Source organism: Oreochromis aureus, linkage group 22 (assembly GCF_013358895.1).
Source record: "Oreochromis aureus strain Israel breed Guangdong linkage group 22, ZZ_aureus, whole genome shotgun sequence".
NCBI lineage: Eukaryota > Metazoa > Chordata > Actinopteri > Cichliformes > Cichlidae > Oreochromis > Oreochromis aureus.
In genome coordinates this window covers 15,592,298-15,612,993 of record NC_052962.1, presented here as the reverse complement: position 1 = coordinate 15,612,993, position 20,696 = coordinate 15,592,298, and the positions used below count along the sequence as shown (strand labels likewise).

Here is a 20,696-nt window from a genome sequence, read left to right as displayed (position 1 = left end):
GACTCCGTGCTGTGGAAATATAGGGCGTTAATACAGAAAGAACTTACAGTACGCGATTGGTTAGTACCTGCAGTTGGATCAGATCCCGTTGACAACACAAAAATGAGAGGCGAGCAGCAGTTTGAGTCTTTGTAACTCCCTTCCAGGTCAAAAGCAAGGGGTCAACACCGGCGGGAGCTAAACACAACAATGCCATTGTCTATGGAGAATAGGCAATCCTGCAATTTGCCATGCCCTAATGGCCACCTGGCTGTTAGTGAGGGTCCTCAGAGCAGGGGATTTTCTTCTCTTTACATACAATATTCCACTGTGCCTGGCATTCTACACAATAATCTACAGTAAAAGCCCCAAGGTAAGACACAATGCCACTGGACAGGAGTATGTCACCTGTCAGATTGGTGTATCTGTAGAAAGACAAATATGATACAAACCCGATTAATGCTAAAACTCAGGCACACATGACCATACATCTGAACTAACAGTAAAAATGAGCACATCATATATGTATTTTCACATACCTCATTTCTAGTTGCCTTGCAGCCTCTGTCCACCTATCCTTCTCCCCCCCTAGTCCTCCTATTAATTTCTCCACCCTGATCAGTTTCTGAGAACACAATTCGATGTAGTCCTCCAGTTCTTTCTTCTTTTTAATCATGGCTGACAAGTCATCATTCAGGCTCTGTAGACGGTCTTGCACTTTTTTTTTAGCTTAGCTCTTTTCACAGCCAGCTTTTCCATCTGCACAACCAGCTCATTCTCAGCCAGCTTCAGGCTTTCCTTTTTGGGGGCTACAACCTTGGCTACACCCTCATAAACCTCCATTGCCCTGACCCATTTGCAGAGACCCTCACAAGCAGAGGACACATTTTTGATCACAGAAGGTTGGAAGTCAGGGTGTTCAATAAACTTATCTCGAATCTTCTTGATGTATGGAGCAGGAATATTGTCTTTGTCAAAGGCTTTGAGACTTTCCACAAACTTCAGGTCTCCTAGAACCTTCTTAGAAGGGCCCCAGAAATCCTCAATCATCTTACCTGTAACATATATAGTTTACACAGTAATATTGAGCTAAAACTTACATCAAACACATCAAAATTCGTACCCGAGCCACTGGGATCAGGTTTTTTTCTCAGGCTTGATGCCTTTCATGACACAGATGGACTCCATCACCAGTTTGACTGGACCTGGTGGATTTTGCATGGACTTAACTACATGACAACAGACACAAGTTTTTTCTTTGTGCAGACCTCCACTGTTTCACCCTCTATCTTAATCATCATCTTATCCGTGTCTACTGAGGTCTGGATGAGCTCTGGTTGCAAGGCTGTCAGCTCCTGCGGCATCACTGATACCTGTAAAGACACAGGAATATAAAAAGCTGAAAAAATTTGCTGTGTTTCTTTGACATTTGAATGTCTGGACAGGGGGAATCACCTGATAGCAGCAAACTCCAATTTCTGAAGACCAATAACATAGCAGTTCCTTGCTGTATTCACTTCATTCCTCTTAAAATTGAGCAGATTCTTGAAGGTTTAAGGATAAGTTCAAGGTAGGAGGTGGGCGTTACATAGTTGTGTCTCCTTAACCCGGAGAAGTACCTTTGAGACATATCACTCGTCTGGAATGTCTTGCACATCTCCACTACCCTTAGATAAAGAAAAAAAATGTTGGCAAAGATGCAGCACAGTGTGTATAAAGTTGGAAAAAATTGCTTCTTTTTGTGATAATTTTTATTCTCTTACTCCAGTTTAATGTCACTTTCCATTTCCACATCTTCAAGGAACTTATGGGCCACCATTTCCAGGGCATCATTTGGCCATGAATGAAACCAGTCAATAGTGCAGCAGTTAATAAAGGAGGGAAACATCCTAAGATGGTTCCTAAATGCATCACTGATGGGACTCATGGCTGTTGAATATAATATTTTCCACTCAAAAATATGTATTCACCTCTAATTCAGAAAGGACACATTAAGATACCTACTTAGCACAATGTGAAGGTTGGCCATCACACGGTCAATAAAGAAGTTATACATTGAGAACTGAGTTACATCGATCTTTCTGCCTTCAATCCATGTGATATACTGTGCTTTCTTGATGATATCAGAACGTTCATCTGCAGCAAAGATGTTAGGCACATCGCCCATGTTAAGCAGCATGTCAGTGTCTTCCAGCATGGCCTCATCCTTGATTTGGCTGTCACTGAACAGAAACACAAGACTCTTCCCTTCAATGCCTGCTTTAAGCTACATCTGCCTCAGGTCATCACGCCAGTCTGACATGCCGTAGTTCTTGGTCAGCTCAATCTGGAACAGGACGTCATCATTGATGAAGGAGCTCAGCTTTGTGGCACTCTGGTGTCCATGGAAGTACACAGCAAATGCGAGAAATGTGCTCAATAGCAAACTTGAAAATAATAAGGGGCACGGGTGTCTTGCTGCAGCTGTTGTACTCATCCAGGTAGAACTCCATTATTTCTTGCAAGGCATGAAAGTCTGTGATTTCATCAGCTGCCACTTTCTTGAGACACAGCACGGGATTTTTTCAATATACCTGTTATGTAATTTTTCCCAGCACCAGGAAGCCCCATTGCAAACATAAATAGAACATCCACTATATTCAGCCCGGGGGTATCTTCCTTGTCATACCAGTGCTGGTGATCAATCCATTGCCTTCACAGTTCAATTGGTGGCTGGGCACCATAGATTTCTTTAGCTGGCATGTTCAGATCATCTGTAGAAAACAGGTAATAAAAGCTACCAGTAGTTTTATATGCTGCAAAGTTCCTAATAATACTTAGTTTTGCATGTGCAACCATCTTTACCAACAAAGACGACAATTTCTTCCCACCGGGTGGTCCAAATATGCCCTTTCTTCTTCGGTCCAGCTTTGCAGTGATGATGTCTTGCGTCAGATTTGCAGAGGTACGAGCTGAAAAGTTGATGTAGTTTGGTGTGTACTGCTCATTGGGCAGCTTTACCAAGAAGCTTTTACTGATGACAGATTTTCCAGTGCCAGTGGATCCACTGGGAAGAAGAGCTGACGTGATTTCTCCATGGTGGGGATGATGAGGTCTGACACCCAGTAGGTAAATATGGAGTTTCAGGGAAAATTGCAGCCCACAGTAGTATCTTTGACAGCACTAATCTGTATGACAAATACAGTCACGTTGGCTCCAGGTGGTATGATGTTCTCTTCACTTGAAATTGAATCAATCTAGACATTCCACTGTCCATGTCCTTCTTTATGGAAGCAGTAATGATAGACGGTGCCTGCAAGGCATTTAGTAAACATCATAGATTTGTACTGTTAAAAATATTTGATATATAACCATATACAATTATGTTGTTTTTTGGGGGATTGTGTGAGACATTTTCATTACCTCTCTTAGGAAAGATGTTATTCTTTTTAAGTTTGATGGTTTGGGGCAGAGGGTGCTCATCATCCATGTCCATGATCAGTTTGTGGTAGAAGACATCAAACTTCTTACGACTATTTCCAGTTATAGTAACACCAAGAGACCATACCAGAGTGAATAGGAAAAGACCCTGCAACCACATGGCTATCTGCTGGCTGACAATATTCTGTGTTTGTTTCTGGTGCAGATTTTCATCTGGTGTTGACAGAAATGTTAAAACAAAACACACACGCAGTGAGAAATATGAATACATTCTGATCAACCAAATATTAATTAGAAGTCATTCTTATTAACCCATCATGCAGGAATACAGTTTCATAGGCTTTGTGCCAAGTGGATGGGAAATGTCCTCACTACAAAGTGACATTCTCCATCTATAAAGTCTAGACATGGTTGAACCAACCAGTTAAACAGGTCCATGATCTTTGGGACAAAAGGTCAAATAAGCAGATTTAAGATATATATCCTCAATATATTAAGGTGGCAATATTGATTAAACGTTTTGCCATGAAGACATGTATGTGTGTAATCCCACCGGCTCAGTATGTTCAGTACTCAGTATTTTCATTACAGTAGGGTTTCAGGCAGTGTGTTCATATAGGAATCTCTTAGAGGAGACCAGCCCAGTTGATGAGGTTCCATCTAGATCATGCCACACCTTCAGGTAGAAAGTTATGTCTAAAAAACAAAATAAAGGTCACCTCCTAATTACAATCTATGTCCTAGCTGCTTACCTGCTGACAGTAGCTGGAGAGGCTTGCTCCAGGTCAGCAGTTTCGAGGATCAGACTCATCTTTGGACTCATCTGGATGATCTCACCACTCATCAGACAAAGCTAGCAGATAAAAAGACATTGCTGAGTATAGGAAGATCTCCTGAAAAACAAAACAAAACAAAACAAAAACAAAAATGAAAACAAAAAACAGAAATGTTCACATCAAACTTTGTACAGTTTAAACACTTAAAAAGACGTCAAAAAGACCCATACCTTCTTGTTGTCATCTAGCACAGTATTCATGTGCTCAATCCAGACTGCATCAATTGGCCCATCAAAGATGATCCACTGTCGATCTTCGGAGGTGGAGATAGCCTGATTCCCGAAGGAGGTGGCCAGGACACCATCAGACCATTCATGGCAGGCTGGATAGAAGCAACCATACAATTGACCCATGGTCTTGGGGTTGATGATGCAAAACTTCACTGCAAATTCATCCATGAGCTTGGCTAAATGGAAATAATTTGCATAACAATTTAAACAGAGGAACAAAAACATAACATAAAAAAATACATTTAATTAATAAATAGCTTGCAATGGGCCAGTCTGAATCAAAAATCTTATTTAGTGTATTGTTTGTCTTTGTTACTGTTTGTTTATACTGGAACACTGTAACCAAAAATAATTTCCCCTAGGGATCAATAAAGTATTCTGATTCTGATTCTGAAAAATGTGGCGGTCAAAGAAACTTGCTGGCAATCACAGCATAAACTGTGTATACTGTTTATACTATAAACTGTGAATATTTGCCATTGTAAAGATCTCCAAGTGTAGGAGCAAGAACTTTATAGGCAGAAGTCTTTCCTCCTAAAGGATCCCCTACTATCATGAAGCCATGATGCATCAACATCCTCTCATACACCTGTACATACAGTAAAATTAATCCTGCAAACATTTATAAATTTGAATCAATACCTGGGTGATTTTGCCAATGAACCATGGGACAGGCTGGAGGTAAAGCTTTGCAATGTTGTCACTGAGTGCTTTGAGGAGGAGGTCATAGTCTGGTTTTGGAAGGACAACTCCAGGAAATAAATCAGAGATGACGCCCTGCAGGGAGCAGCAGGAGAATGATATGTTAACATGCCCTGATTTATAACTAACAGACTCAGTCTATCAGTGGAGGCGGTACAAAATCTGACACCTGAAACAGTGGCGCATCTGGTGCCAGAAATTTGGCCACGTTGACATCCATCAGCGCTCTAAGCAACAGCACGCTCGCATTCTCCTAGGGATATTTCAGCTTTAGGTTCCCTGCTGCAGTCAACACAGATTTCACAGCTCGCATACCGTAGTTGTAGTGGTGCTGAGAAGACAGCTGCTCAGAGCACAAACGGTAGGTGGCCGCAATCTTCTGGGCCAAACTGTCAGTAAAATCTGAATTAGAGGTTGTTGTTTTTTTAACCAAGCAGGTCTTCTTCTTAAAATAATTTTCAGACTAAAACATTCTGTGGAATTTTTTTTCCCACTTATACCTTTGAGATTCAATGAAGCCCATAGCGTATAGTGAGATTTCACCAATGAGACCATAGTCTGGCACCATCAAAGCCACTGTACGGAAAACTAAGACTGCCAGCTCGACATACAGTATGTTTTATTCACCTTACTGTTTATATTATGTTAACAGTGTTGTTAGCCTGTATTAACTGTATATTCTGGTCTGATATGTACCTTTAGGTTGTCAGGAAGCTCAGCCCTGCCAGCATAACCAGGGTTCATGGTGATAAAGACAAAACAGGTTGGGTTTAGGGAAAGCTCCGTCCCCTCGAACATAAAAGTTTTTAGATTCTTGGCAATCACCTGCTGTATGCAGAGAATTTCACAATCTGCGGGAGCAGACCATGTGGAGGGTGTTTGGAGGACCCAGGAGCAGACACAGGAGAGGAGAAGGGATTAACTTTAAACAAAAAGTGAGCCTTTATTAGGGCTGATGCGACGTGAAACATAGCTCAAAGCATGAAAGAAACTTGAGCAAGGAACTAAACTGAAGGCAATGACAAAACTAAGAAAACTATGAATAAACTGTGACACTGTGACTAGACTATGACGACAATGAATACTATGAACACTGTGAGTACTATGAACACCTAAGGACACTATAAAGTCTAAGACTAGACACGGGGAAGGTAACACAGACAACGCGACAATGAACAAAGGGAGACAGAGGATTTAAATACACACATGAGGTGATCAGGGGAAGTGGAGACACGTGAGGAGACAGCTGACTAGAATGAGACATAATCTGATCAGCCCCAAAGGGGTTTCTGAGCTTCCTGCTCGAAAACGAAATGTCCAAAATTAACTGAGTATTTCTCTGCAATTACAAACTTTGTGTATACAATCTTGGTATCAAAATAAAGCTTACATTTGTGAAATTTCATCAGAGGTGTAAATATTGCAGCAGATATTACTGTGTCAAAGTTACTGAGACTGGAACACAGAAAAAGTAAGTAGTAAGAAAAAGTAAGTTTATCCTCGCCTCATTTTTTTATTTATTTTTTAGCATATAAAACCCATTTAAAAATATGCTTCAGTTCATATTTCATTCCAGAAATTCAGTAACCAACATATAAACATCATCTGTGCAAAGATTTATGTTTCTAAAGTGAAACAGTGAAAAATTACAGCACTGTCAATACATAAATATCCAGACGTTGTACAAAAATGTCCAATTTTGGCACACAATTGGACACGATGTCAGTTGAGTTTTTTTAGGTATTAAAGAGCAGAAATTAATTAATTTATTAACAGACCTAAAAATGCTTTGGGTTTTTTTTAATATTTTTTAAGAATTAACCACACATTTACATGGTGATGGGCCTTTTCTGCCGTGCGCATGAAGTGTTTAATTGGCCTCTCCTCCTTTAAAATCTGAGGGGCTTTTTTAATCGTTTTAGCCAATAGGGTCACAGTAACGATGCCATGTTCACGTCACTTCAACCAATCAGAAATTGAAAAACTCAACCCCACGTGGGCCCAAATTTACTGCATGTGGCGTCTGTCCGGTCACGTGTCTGTAGGTGGGTCTAAAATTAAGGTTGTTGACGGAAATGGCTCTGATGCGGCTAGTTAGACGTGGTAACTGCTGATCATCGCGAGGCTACCGGCTACCAGCGAAATTTGAGACGGTAAGCCAATTTCTGTCTTAGCGCATTTGCGCCCCTATGTGTTTTTGTGGTCTTGTTTTGCGGCTCTTTCAGTGAATTTTGGTTAGAGCGTAGTGAAATGTGGTGTTTGGAATTGGTGATAGCTCTGGAAGATAACTAGCCTTTCTTTAGCCGGTTACATGAAGTCTGAAGAATTTCTGGTTCGGTTTTGTTTGTTTAGTGGACTTTTGCGCATTTACGCAACTGCTCTTTCAATCATGGCTTGTTTTCCTTTTGTTTGGTGGTTGTAGAAATGGTTTATATGAGATTTTAGCTGAGATTCAGAGGTTTCTGTGGATACCACACATGTCGGGACTTATATTTTTGCCCCCCCCGTTTATAGTGATCTCCTCCTTTTTTGCCTCAGGTACCGGGGGCGTGGGGCTTATCAGGATAATTACAAAAGGGAGAATAAAACTAAACATAAGGAACCAAGAACACAAGACTCAGAATAAAACAGGAAACATGTGGACATGACATGAGCAACATGAAAACACATAGACAGAAAATACATGACGCAGAAGACTGGGACAGACTTACACCAGGGGACATGAAGAGACTCATAACTAAGGAGACATTAAAGGACCTAAACTATACTGCAACTCAAGGCAATAATAATATTACTAAGACTTAACATCATTTCATAAATAATCCAAAAATACAAAATAACTCATTAACCCTCAACTTAAGAAGAGCACATGAATAGAACACAATGGAAACATAAGAAAACAATACAAAAATAATACAAAGCGCTGGGTCAGAGACCCAACCCCTGACAGAGAACCTGCTGAGCCACCACAGAGAGCACTTCCACCTGTGACATGCCAAAATTAATATTGTGAGTAGACTTGTAAAGACATTTCTATGTAAATATGTTCGTATAATAACAATATGAAGATGTAGAATCTTATTTACCCAAACAAACAATGAGAATATGTCTTGTGTTTCTAACTGCATATTTTAGAGGAAGACAGCATTTATACTATATTAGGTTAGGTTATTAACTGGTACCAAATGGAGAGAGCATGTAACCCCAGTATTAGCTTCTTTACACTGGCTTCCTGTCTCCTACAGGATCCAATTTAAACTTTTACTTTTTGTTTTTTAAGTCACTTAATGCTTAATGCCCGAGCCCCTCCTTACCTGTCTGAGCTCCTCTCTGCTTATGCTCCAGGAAAAACCATGAGGTCTAGCTCAAAATAAATGCTGTCCATCCCACGGACTTATCTCAAATCTCGTGGTGATAGATCCTTCTCTGTGGCAGGTCCCAGACTTTGTATGTATATGTATATGTATATGTATATGTATATATATGTATATGTGTATGTATATATATATATATATATATATATATATATATATATGTATGTGTATATATAAAAAACAAAAAAGCACGCCCCCTACGGGCGGTTTATCCTTCAAGCTCGGGTCCTCTACCAGAGGCCTGGGAGCTTGAGGGTCCCATGCGCAGTATCTTAGCTGTTCCCAGGACTGCGCTCTTCTGGACAGAGATCTCCGATGTTGTTCCCGGGATCTGCTGGAGCCACTCGCCTAGCTTGAAGTCACCGCACCTAGTGCTCCGATTACCACGGGGACCACCGTTACCTTCACCCTCCACATCCTCTCGAGCTCTTCTCTGAGCCCTTGGTATTTCTCCAGCTTCTCGTGTTCCTTCTTCCTGATATTGCTGTCATTCGAACCGCTACATCGATCACTACGGCCGTCTTCTCCTGTTTGTCTACCACCACTATGTCCGGTTGGTTAGCCACCACCATTTTGTCCGTCTGTATCTGGAAGTCCCACAGGATCTTAGCTCGGTCATTCTCCATCACCCTTGGGGGCGTCTCCCATTTTGACCTCGGCACTTCCAGGTTATACTCGGCACAGATGTTCCTGTACACTATGCCGGCCACTTGGTTATGGCGTTCCATGTATGCCTTGCCTGCTAGCATCTTGCACCCTGTTGTTATGTGCTGGATTGTCTCAGGGGCATCTTTACACAGCCTGCACCTGGGGTCTTGCCTGGTGTGATAGACCCCAGCCTCTATGGATCTTGTACTCAGAGCTTGTTCTTGTGCTGCCATGATTAGTGCCTCTGTGCTGTCTTTCAGTCCAGCTTTGTCCAGCCACTGGTAGGATTTCTGGATATCAGCCACCTCCTCTATCTGCCGGTGGTACATACCGTGCAGGGGCCTGTCCTTCCATGATGGTTCCTCGTCTCCCTCCTCTTTCTTGGGTTTCTGCTGCCTGAGGTATTCACTGAGCACTCGGTCAGTTGGGGCCATCTTCCCAATGTATTCTTGGATGTTCGTTGTCTCATCCTGGACTGTGGTGCTGACACTCACCAGTCCTCGGCCCCTTCCTTCCGCTTAGCGTACAGCCTCAGGGTGCTGGACTTGGGGTGAAACCCTCCATGCATGGTAAGGAGCTTTCTTGTCTTTATGTCAGTGGCTTCTATGTCCTCCTTTGGCCAGCCTATTACCCCAGCAGGGTACCTGATCACGGGCAGGGCGTAGGTGTTGATGGCCCGGATCTTGTTCTTACCGTTCAGCTGACTCCTCAGGACTTGCCTGGTGGTTGCAGCTTTTCTAGCGGCCTCTTCATGGTTCCCATGGATGGGACCGGTCCCTTCTTGGGGTCCTTGGGGATCAGGACCGTCCGACCTTCAGTTAGCCATTCCGGGTGTCTCTCGTTAACTAGCAGCTGGTTCATTTGTGCTGCCAGACGCTCGTGGAGTGCAGTCAGCTTCTTCAGCCAGTAGGCGTGAACCATGTCGGCGTGAACCATGTCGTGAACCATCCAACTCTTCATACTGGAGACCCTTTCTTGGATATCTGCCACTGTGATGGTTACTGGACCCTGTTCAGGGAGGTTGCTGTGGTCTGCCCTCAGATCCACTAGCCACTGAGCATTGCCGTTATGGGTTGCGTCCTTCTCCCATATGCTCTTCCAGTATTGCTCCGTCTCCAGCCTTGGTGGTGCTGTTCTCTTATTGTTCCCTTGCCACTGAGAGTACACCTTTGCTGGTTCTGTGGAGAACAGCTGGTTTATTCTCCTGCCTTCTATCTCTCTGGTGTACCTCCTCAAGCGGCTGGCCAAGGCTGTGAGTCTTTGCTTGGCAGTTTCCAAGGCCTCAGGTAAGGACAGCTTGCTGTATTTCTTATGCACCTTCTTTGTCGCGCCTTTCTGCAACTCCGTTAGTTGGCTAACCTCCCTCCGTGCTACTTTGATCTTGCCCTCTAGCCTCCTTCTCCATGGAGGGTACTGCCCCTTGTGGCTGTTCAACTTGTAGCCAAGCATCTCACTGATCACTGCTATATGGAATGATCTTCTGAATATATGGAATGAAGCTTGAATATATAGAATGATCGTCTGAATATATGGAATGAAACTTGAATATATAGAATGATCGTCTGAATATATGGAATGAAGCTTGAATATATGGAATGAAACTTGAATATATGGAATGAAGCTTGAATATATAGAATGATCGTCTGAATATGTGGAATGAAACTTGAATATATAGAATGATCGTCTGAATATATGGAATGAAGCTTGAATATATAGAATGAAACTTGAATATATGGAATGAAACTTGAATATATAGAATGATCGTCTGAATATATGGAATGAAACTTGAATATATGGAATGATCTTCTGAATATATGGAATGAAACTTGAATATATAGAATGATCGTCTGAATATATGGAATGAAGCTTGAATATATAGAATGAAACTTGAATATATGGAATGAAACTTGAATATATAGAATGTATGAACCTCATTTTTAGAGATGAGGTGTTTCTGAAATCTCTGCCTTTACAAAATGGCATCAGCTGAACTATTTCAGTACTTTTTAGAGCTTGACAACTGTTTTGCGACAGCTGTTCAAACTACAAATGGTCGAAATAATTTGGAATTTATACTACGTCACCTTGAAGAACACGTTTTCATTATTGCAACATTTCTAGTGCTCATGAATAATGTTCAACAAAACGTTTCTGGGATAAGATTATGCACACTTCTTGAGGGAATTTATCAATCACTGATGGAGATGTCAACTGAGCTAACACTTCGAGCAGAAGCTGAAGCACATGTTATGGGCTCATTATACCATTCTACATCTCAAAGAGGAAGGCCAAGGTAAGTGATAAAAATGGAAACAAATTTATTCATAATGTGTATGGCACTTGAGAGAGTCAAGAGATGGCAAACAAGATAATGAATGCAAGAAATAAGAAAGAAGTTAACATATTTGTTATTTTGTGTCTAACTCTTTTAGGTACAACATACCAGCTACTCAGCTGACTGACATGCGAGACTTGGGGTTTAGTTGGATGGCCATATCTCAAATGTTGTCAGTAAATGTTCGAACACTGTAAAACCACAGGATACAACTAGGTTTAGTGGACTATGGAACTTTTTAATAATATTTCAAATGTGGATCTTGATCATCTCATTACTGAGATTCTTACACATACCCCTGGCTCAGGAGAATCCTACATTAGTGGTAGTTTGAGAGGAAGAGGAATCAGAGTTCAGCGGTGGCGAAAAGTGAGAACGTTTAAGAATAGTTGATCCAGTGGGAAGAGCTTTGAGAAGACGGAGAGCAATTCAGAGGAGGGTCTACAATGTCACTGTCCCAAATCAAGTGTGGTATGCCTTTTTCACTTTTTTTAAATTTGATTAATGTTAATTATTACTTCCTGCATTGTAGTAATATAATATTTTGTTTGTGTTTTAATAAACAATGTTGTATAATGTCTGGGTTTAAAATATTGTTTATCTCCAGAAATAGGTTACATGACAGAAGTACAATGTCAAAGTCATAGACCTTTATTTTAATGTACATCTAGTGTCATAATAATAATATATTTCTTCTTATTCCAGGCATATTGACACAAACCATAAGTTAAATCCTTGGGGTTTGTGTTTCATGGAGGAGTTGACGGCTATAGTCGCTGCATTACCTACATGAGATGCTGCACAGATAACAGAGCATCAACTGCTATGCAACTTTTCCAGAGTGCCGTTGATCTCTTTGGCCTCCCACAACGTGTCAGGGGTGATGCTGGCAGTGAGAATATTGATATTGCACGGTTTATGATTGAACATCGAGGGCCAAACAGAGGAAGCTTTATGGTTGGACGAAGTGTGCATAATCAAAGAATTGAAAGATTGTGGGTGAACTAAACAGAGTTGTGTCAGCATACTTTAAAGACCTTTTCCTCTTTATGGAAAATGTTGGGATTTTAGATAGCACTGACCCATTTCATATTAGGGCTCTTCACCATGTATATCTTCCAAGAATTAACAGATCTGTGGATGAATTTGTAAATCAGTGGAACCATCACAGCTTAAGGACAATGGAAAATAACTCCCGCTGCAGCTGTGGACTGTTGGAATGTTGCAACTTCCTCAGCATCACAGACCGCTCAGTCAAGTGCACTTCAGACATCGTTCTTACCATCACCAGCAGTTGACGGCTGACTTGAGGCAGATCGACCCCTTGAGTGACGATGGAAATCATGGGATAGAAGTTTTTTGACAGCATGCCGCATGCTTCAGTTAAGTTATTAGTAAATTTGTTTGTGTTAATTAAAAATGTATTTGAGTGCCAGACACTAAAAATTGTGAAATATCATGATACTGAAAAAGGTCCAAGACTATTATTTAGGTAAAAGTAAGGTAAGGTAAAAGACTGGTTTTATCTTCATATTCACTTGTGTCATTTAAATCATAAAAGTAGACAAATAAAGTGTTTAGACTACACTTTTTTTCATGACAAACCATACTTGTCACAGTACAAAATGTTACAGTATATGTTACATATGATTGTATGATGTACTAATTTATCTGTTAATAAACAGGAATTATGATTCATTCATTAAATAAAATATGTTATACATTTTAAACTCTCTTTAAAAAAAAAAAAAAAAAAAAAAAAAAGACACAAATTACATAAAAAGTAGGAACACAGAACACTTTATTTGTGTATTTCCAGTACCCAGAGGAAGGAAATAATATTCTGCAGTAATAGGGCTGGTCTTAAAAAACACAAATGAAAGAGGAAAAAAACCCAAACAATCTACAATGAGCATGTGTTATCCAGTAGTAGTATAGTAAAATGTGCAAACAAAATCCTTAAAACACTCCCTGCAAACCAGGTTATGTTTATTATTATTATTATTATCATTATTATTATTGTTTATAATACTTTGATAACATATAATAATTTGATAAGATTGTAATGTCATATAGTGTGATATAATGTTCATATTTCAACCTGTAACATAACCAGGTTTGATCAAACCAATGTCTGTCACATTTATAGACAACTTTGCTGCCAGTGTTGGAGATACTGTCTTTCCACCTTTTAGTATGTAGGGTTACCGTAATACTTTTCAAAACTTTACCAAAACCTAACAAAAACATTTTTAAACCTGTGAGTTAAGCTAAAAAGTAAATGATATTAATACAAAGTTCTGTGTAAATCATAAATGTTCAAATGGGACACTGAAATAAAGCTTAACTCATCTCATCTGAAAATTCACATTATGTGGAATAGTTGAACAGAGGGAGCATTTGAGAAAACTTAATTCTATATAACAATGAGATTGTGGCATATTATTTTGCTCACTGCAGGGGTACTAAATAATCTAATGTTACTATGGGTCATATCAGAGACAAAAACATGCCATATAAGCAGGAAAACAAATTAACTACAATCAAAAACAAAAAATGCCTCACATGTATAAACTGAAACAAAATTATTCCATCCATTCTCTTGACTTATCAAATCCATGTCTGATTTGAAAGTAATGTACACTGCATGAACTGGTATTTAAGCTGTAATTTGAAAGACACACATGAAGCTTATTTAGGCTATACAGTCCTACTGCTGTCCAGGGTGTACTCTGATGTGGGGTTAACAACATTAACAAAAAACAAGAAAATTAAAAATGCATATGCAAAATAGAAAAAAAACCCAAATCCTCATCATGTCAACAATCCTTAAGGAAACACATCATGCTCTTCCAAATCCTGGTGAATTCCGTATTGCAAAATCCATGTCTGATTTGAAAGTAGTGTACACTGCATGAACTGGTACACGAAGGATATTTTCACAAGTATTGGCCACTGGAAATCTGCAGTTAGTGACGAACTCAAGGCTTGGCTTTGGAGAAAAACCCAGGGCTGGTATGCTGTCACATCCAGTGCAGAAAACAAGAATATCTTCCAAAGAGACATCAGTTTCAACTATAAGATAGAAAAATACAAAATGATAATGAGATTCTGACTAAGACTATTGATGTACAGATACATTAAATTACCAAAAGATTAAATCAAAAGTGAAACATGTATATTTTTTTAAATTAAGCTGTAATTTGAAAGACACACATGAAGCTTATTTAGGCTATACAGTAAAACCACAATGTCAAAAAAAGAAGTTAGTGGAGACCACAACATATTAAGCGTACGTGGATGCAGAAATAGCCTATTATTTGTACTCAGTATACAGGATTGGTAATAATTTATTTATTTAGTTATCCTCCTATTTATCCTGTTATTTATTTATCCTGTTAATACACTGAAGTCAAACTGAAATCACATTTGGATACAATGTTCTTTGTAAATCCAGCACTTGCATCAGTACTATCTATCTACCTTTTTTGTTATGGCGTCTATGTCTGTAATTTCATGATGCTGCTGCACAAAAGTGAGAATTTTGATTCATGGTCAAACATTGTGCCAAATAGTGAACTCACATTCTGCCTCCTGAAGATAGTCTTGCCAGAAAGCCAGGGTCCGGCACTCGTCTTGAAATGCATTACTCCCTCGTTCAGAGTGAATGATCTGGAACAGATTCTCCATATCAGTTGCTCTCAGAGCCATTCCAGCTTTCACGAAAAAGGCACTTCATCTGAAGAGGGTATGTCTGTAGAGCATCTAGGACACCTAGAGACCTCAAGCCATCTCTGAACCTAGCCAAAATAAAACAAAATCAAATTGTATTTTATATTACTATTATTATATTTGTATTTGATGGGATTTGGAACCTGTATCATAACAAGAGGTTTTGAGGTTTTATTAAGAGACATTTCTGAACTAATTACATTTTACTTTCCTGTGGACTGCTGTATCAGGGTGAAGAACATTTTCCCCTTACAGGGCCAGACTGTCTTAGATACAGATAAAGAATGCCTATACATGGAACAACTGAGCTGAAATATGATACACAGGGACTTGTCATGAATTGGAGTAAAGTGACAAATTGCTTTCAAATACATCTGATCTCTTTTTCCATTGGCATAACTTTTCTGTCAGTCTACAGTCAACCCAAATGCTACTCAATTTTATTCTATTTTTATTTACATATTTAAACACATGCCTACATTGGCACAGATACAACGTTTTATGTGAATTTTAATTTCATGAATGAAAGATATCTGTTTTTGTTACGAACTGTACTAGAATGGAGCGCTACAGACCTGTACCACCAAATAAAGATAAGTAGGGTAATACCATTGTTTCACAACACAATGACTTTAGTTTGACAGGCTTAATTTTTACCAATACAGTATGTGTTTAGACATACCTTTCAAAAGGTGCACGGGTCCGTTGAAGGACATACCAGTGAGCCAGATCCAAAGCAGTTTCTTGTTTGTTTTGAAGTGTTATGCAAACATTGTGACCAGCAAGACTGATCAAGCTGGCTGCCTGTGCAACTGCATCTTGCAGCTGTAGATCATTCTCGGCCTGTACGATCTAAAAACAATATGAGGAAATTAAAAAATGAATTATTTGACTGTACTATTTAGTAGAACATACACAACTAGTAGCTTCAGTGTTTAATTAGTACATTAACCCTATGAAACCCCATAACCCATCAGGAGGCTGAGGTATAAGTTATTAAGTTGGAAAACAAGTCCAATCATTAAATTCTGAAAACTGAAACTTGGAGTTTCTTGGGCAGTAACCAACAGAACCATAACCTGCCACACACATTTTTAGTTCTTCCTTCTTGTAGCCATTAAAATGTTTGATCTTTTACTAGAAAGGTGCAGGACTCGGGCAAGAAAAATTAGGAAAGTGTTAGTAAAAATGTTGGACAAGCAAAAAAAGACCTACAATGAAATTGAAAGAACCAAAGGAAAATATGCTCACCGACTGCACTTGTGACCTTGTTTCCTCATCAGTAATATGCTCAGTGCTGACTTTTACATTGTCTGGACCCTTTTGAAGACACTCATACAAGAGTTCAGACAAGAAACATGGACTCTGTCCCCCATGAGCAATTGACATTGCCATGATCTGGCCAGCATAGTAGTATCCATTATCTTTCATTGCTGTTAACAAATAAAATAAAACATCATCTCAAAAGCTTGCATCATTATTTTTGTTACTGTGGCATTTTTTATAGTACAAGTTACCAAATGTTATTTCTGAAAAAATATTAACCCATACAGTTGCACCCATAAGAGTTTGGATAATGACAAAATCATCTTAATTTTGCTGTGCACCACCACGTTGGATTTTAAAACCAAACAATCAAGATAATACTGAAGTGCAATTCCTTCGAGATATTTTTTATTAAAAAATGGCACCAGCTGATTAGGAATTACAGTCAATTTTATACATTATCCACCATCTTTAAAGATGGTTGCTTTAGACAAGTGATTGAAAGCTAACACCATTTTATGTATTATTTTTAATACAAGGATTAAAATTCTTTAATATTCTTTACAGCCTTACAGTCAGATCAGGTAACTGAGCTGGCTTGGTATGCTTTTGGGTTATTATCAATTTACACTGTCCAATCAATTTAGCATTTGCATTTGGCTGAATCTGAACAGATTGCCCTTTACACCTCACAAATCACCAGTGATATCATTGACAACAGTAGTGGCTTGGTTCTATGGCAGCTACTCATGCCCATGTCATAACACTGCTTCCACTATGTGTGACTTGAGCTATTCTTTTCTTTACTATACTTTTCTCCTTCCATCATTTTGGTTAATCTTGGTGTCATCTGTCCATATCTTCATAGTAGTATAGCATAGTTCTTTTAGATGTTTTCTGGCAAAGTCCTTCCAGTTATTTACTATTGCACCATGTTTTAAAACATCTGTGTTTCCATTCATAAGTGCATCTCCTGATTGTTGAATTACACCATATCAGTCATTTGAATAATTACTTTTGAGAAATGAGAGAGCATGTATAAAATGGCCAGAATTTCTAAATATGCAGTACTGTTTCAAACCTTTCAATTAAAGCAGAGAATCTGCCCTCAGTCAATCTAGGTTTAATTTTTATAATCCTCTGTGGTGGTACAAAATTTTATCATTGCCAAAAAAATGTGTTTAGTTAACTGTATGAGATACTAAACTCGTACATGTAATCACAAACCAATTGATGTATAATGTATTGATGTAAAATAAATCAAATGGCAACAATTAATTAAATCATAAGTACCTTTAGAATTGCACGTAAGAACTTTAGCATTGGGTGGACCTTCAAAGATGCCAAGTTTGTCCTTGACTTCACAGAGGCAAAGTCGGAAGAACTCCCGAGTAGGTCCTCCATTGTCAACAGCACCCTCAGATATTCCATAGTCATCAGTAAACTTCACATCTATTTTTTTCTCTGGTGAAAAATTGGATCTGCCCATGGCTCTGGATGCTCCATCCCACACATTTCGCCTTATGATGTTGAAGCGTACAGTGCTGTCATTATTTACTCTAGTAACAATCTGCTCCAAGATTCTCTCTAAGCTCTGGACGTCACTGAAACATACACACACACACACACACACACACACACACACACACACACACAAAAAATAGTAAAGAAATATACTAGTCTCAATGGCAATAACCCACCAACAGAATAATGATGTACCATCCTTAAGACTGTAACTGATATTTAACAAAAAAGAGATACAAATCAAGAATGTTTGTGATAATGGAAAAAAGATTAAGTTTAAGTTAAGTTTAAATTTTGATCTTGTCATAAATACACTATTATTTATAAATAGTATAAATACACTATATAAATACAAGCAAAACAAGAAAAACAACAAGATCCAACACTGACAACCAACCTCGATTCAAGAAAGTAAAAATAAACCAAAACATATATCAAGTAAAATATAATTAATCTGATAGCCTTGGTAATCTTCAAATGACAACAGAAATCGCTGGTTGCAGTTTGTAGTTTGCTTATTCAAACTGATCCAAAACTAGACAGTAAGTGACTCCTTTTCCGCAACAAACATAAAATAATGGTTAATATGTTGACCTTTCAACATGACAAGTAAAAGTTTGTATTGTACTGACCTTTCACTTGCACTTGAGTCTAAAGACCTTGAAATGGCTTCTTGGAGGTCGGGGTCATCTGACAGGTATTCTTCCTCAAACAGGCCAAGATATGTACTGCAAAGCCAGAATGTTTTGTAAATTATTTAGTTAAATTACATATAAATTATGTTGACATAATTACGTTATCACAATACATAGATTGGCCTCAGCATTATTAAAGTTGTGTGGGATCATCTTGACAGACAACAGAACAAAAAGCCTGGAAAACTATTCCTGAACCATGCTTAAAGAAATTCAATAAAAGAAGACATCACCATCAAGAAAGCTTGGATAAGAGAGTTCAAGCTATGTTGAAGACTAAAGTAGCTCATATCACATTTTGAATTTTAAGCTCATTAAAATTCTACAAGTTTTGTTCTACTCTAATATACTGCGCTTCCATGTCTGTTTGTAGACTTCAGTAAATCACTGCGCTTCTTTCCTATTTTTCCAGCAAAATACAAAGAAAGCAGGGTGGCTCATGACTTTTGCACAATATAGCTCAAAAGATTAAAAGATACAAACATGTACAAAACACATACCTGTAGGATGTGCTGGATAAACTTGGCTGGGTAGGTCCATTGGACACACTGGAGGTGTTACTAGAGAAGACACGTGTGTCACCAGTAACACTGGCAGAAGAACCCACTGATAAGCCAGGTGTGTTGTAACTGACAGAGGCAGATGTTCCACTGGAGTAAGGCTCATCCTCATCAGTAGCAATGACAGAAGGATTGGTGGACATTGTGAGGGTGTCAGCAGAGATGGAAGATTCAACAGTACAAACATCTTGGGTAGCAACGCACCAGATGACCTCATCATCAACAGTCATGGACTGTGTGTTAACAATGGAATGGCTGAGGGAACTTTTTAGAAGTTTCAACTGTGAGAACACAAAGAACAGGAGTTTAACTTTTGAATAATATCTAATCACATATATAGCTTTTACTTTTCATGTATTTAGGGGTACATTTCTTCCTGCTCAAAATATTAAACTAAATTTAAATATGATTTTAACAAAGACTTGACACTTAACTAAAGACACAATGCCTAAGATGACTAAGTAACAGACACTGAACCAACTTAATTTCCAGTTTATTTGGAGTGACTTTTAGATAGAAATATTTACCACATTTGTCAGAATTCAACGTTTCTGTGAAATCCTGCCTGCTTGTATGGCTACTCTCTCATCAGAATATGTCTGTAAATTAAAACAGATAATACATTTCATTATACTGACAGCAAAATGGCATAATAAATATTAGTAATATGTTTATGTATTAAAACATAATACAAGTGACAATGTTTAAGGGAGTTTAAAATCCATCTTTGCCTTTTTGACTCTCATTTTATGAACATACATACATTTGCTGAAATGCTCAGGATTACTTACTGATTCATTGTCCTCACATAAGATGACCTTGTCAGGTCTGACATAAATTGACTTCTGATGAAACAGTTTTTCACAAGGTCTCCATTCAAAGTCTGTTTGGAAGTGAGTGATGGCTCAACTAGTTTGGTGTGGCATGCCAGCAGAATCTGCAGCCTAGGGAGGAAGAAAACAGTGTATATGAAATTTTTGTTAAGGCTAACAGACTACAATACAATACAATACATTAAAAGGCTTAATTTTGTTAACTCTAAAAGATATCAATCCAGTCATCTGATTGGTGCTCCCAGATCCTTTTGGAAATACCCAAAGTTGACCTTTAATAGTATAATAATCTAAGTAACAAAAAATCTTTTTATAAAAAGGATCTAAAGCTTACCTGCATCCTTCAACAACTGGCTGGAAGGCAGTCCTTATTGCCTGCATTACTTTGTCTGAGTCCCAGTCACAGCTAAACTCCAGTGCAGATTTTATATGTCCATTTTCAAAAGCCAAGCTTTTTGTTACGCCTTGGCACATGTGCAGTTAGATGGTCTGGCAAGAGAATCACTTCTTTGGTGAAAGACTGAGCCACAGAATGTGACCTGCTTAGCTGTGCTGGAAACCT

The 20,696-nt window shown here is 38.8% G+C and overlaps 1 protein-coding gene and 1 pseudogene across 1 annotated transcript; both read right to left on the bottom strand.

Moving 5' to 3' along the window:
- LOC116332984 overlaps positions 1-20,696 on the bottom strand; it is a 49,111-nt pseudogene that overhangs the window by 8,502 nt on the left and 19,913 nt on the right.
- LOC120435948 (G2/M phase-specific E3 ubiquitin-protein ligase-like) lies at positions 14,215-19,520 on the bottom strand. The gene is made up of 7 exons (XM_039606180.1): positions 19,242-19,520; positions 18,679-18,774; positions 17,816-18,126; positions 16,508-16,689; positions 15,939-16,108; positions 15,109-15,196; positions 14,215-14,599 (listed from the first exon to the last, which is right to left on the bottom strand). The coding sequence occupies exons 1-7, from the start codon at positions 19,442-19,444 to the stop codon at positions 14,354-14,356; spliced, it is 1,296 nt and encodes a 431-aa protein (XP_039462114.1). The 5' UTR covers positions 19,445-19,520; the 3' UTR covers positions 14,215-14,353.

What these genes read in the sequence shown, in the direction of transcription:
- LOC120435948 (XM_039606180.1), bottom strand. Translation starts at nt 19,444, where the DNA reads ATGTCCACCAATCCTTCTGTCATTGCTACTGATGAGGATGAGCCTTAC. An exon ending in TTATCCAGCACATCCTACAG is followed by an intron (nt 18,775 to 19,241) that starts GTATGTGTTTTG and finishes CTGGCTTTGCAG; the next exon opens with TACATATCTTGGCCTGTTTG. An exon ending in CAAGGTCACAAGTGCAGTCG is followed by an intron (nt 16,109 to 16,507) that starts GTGAGCATATTT and finishes TATTGTTTTTAG; the next exon opens with ATCGTACAGGCCGAGAATGA.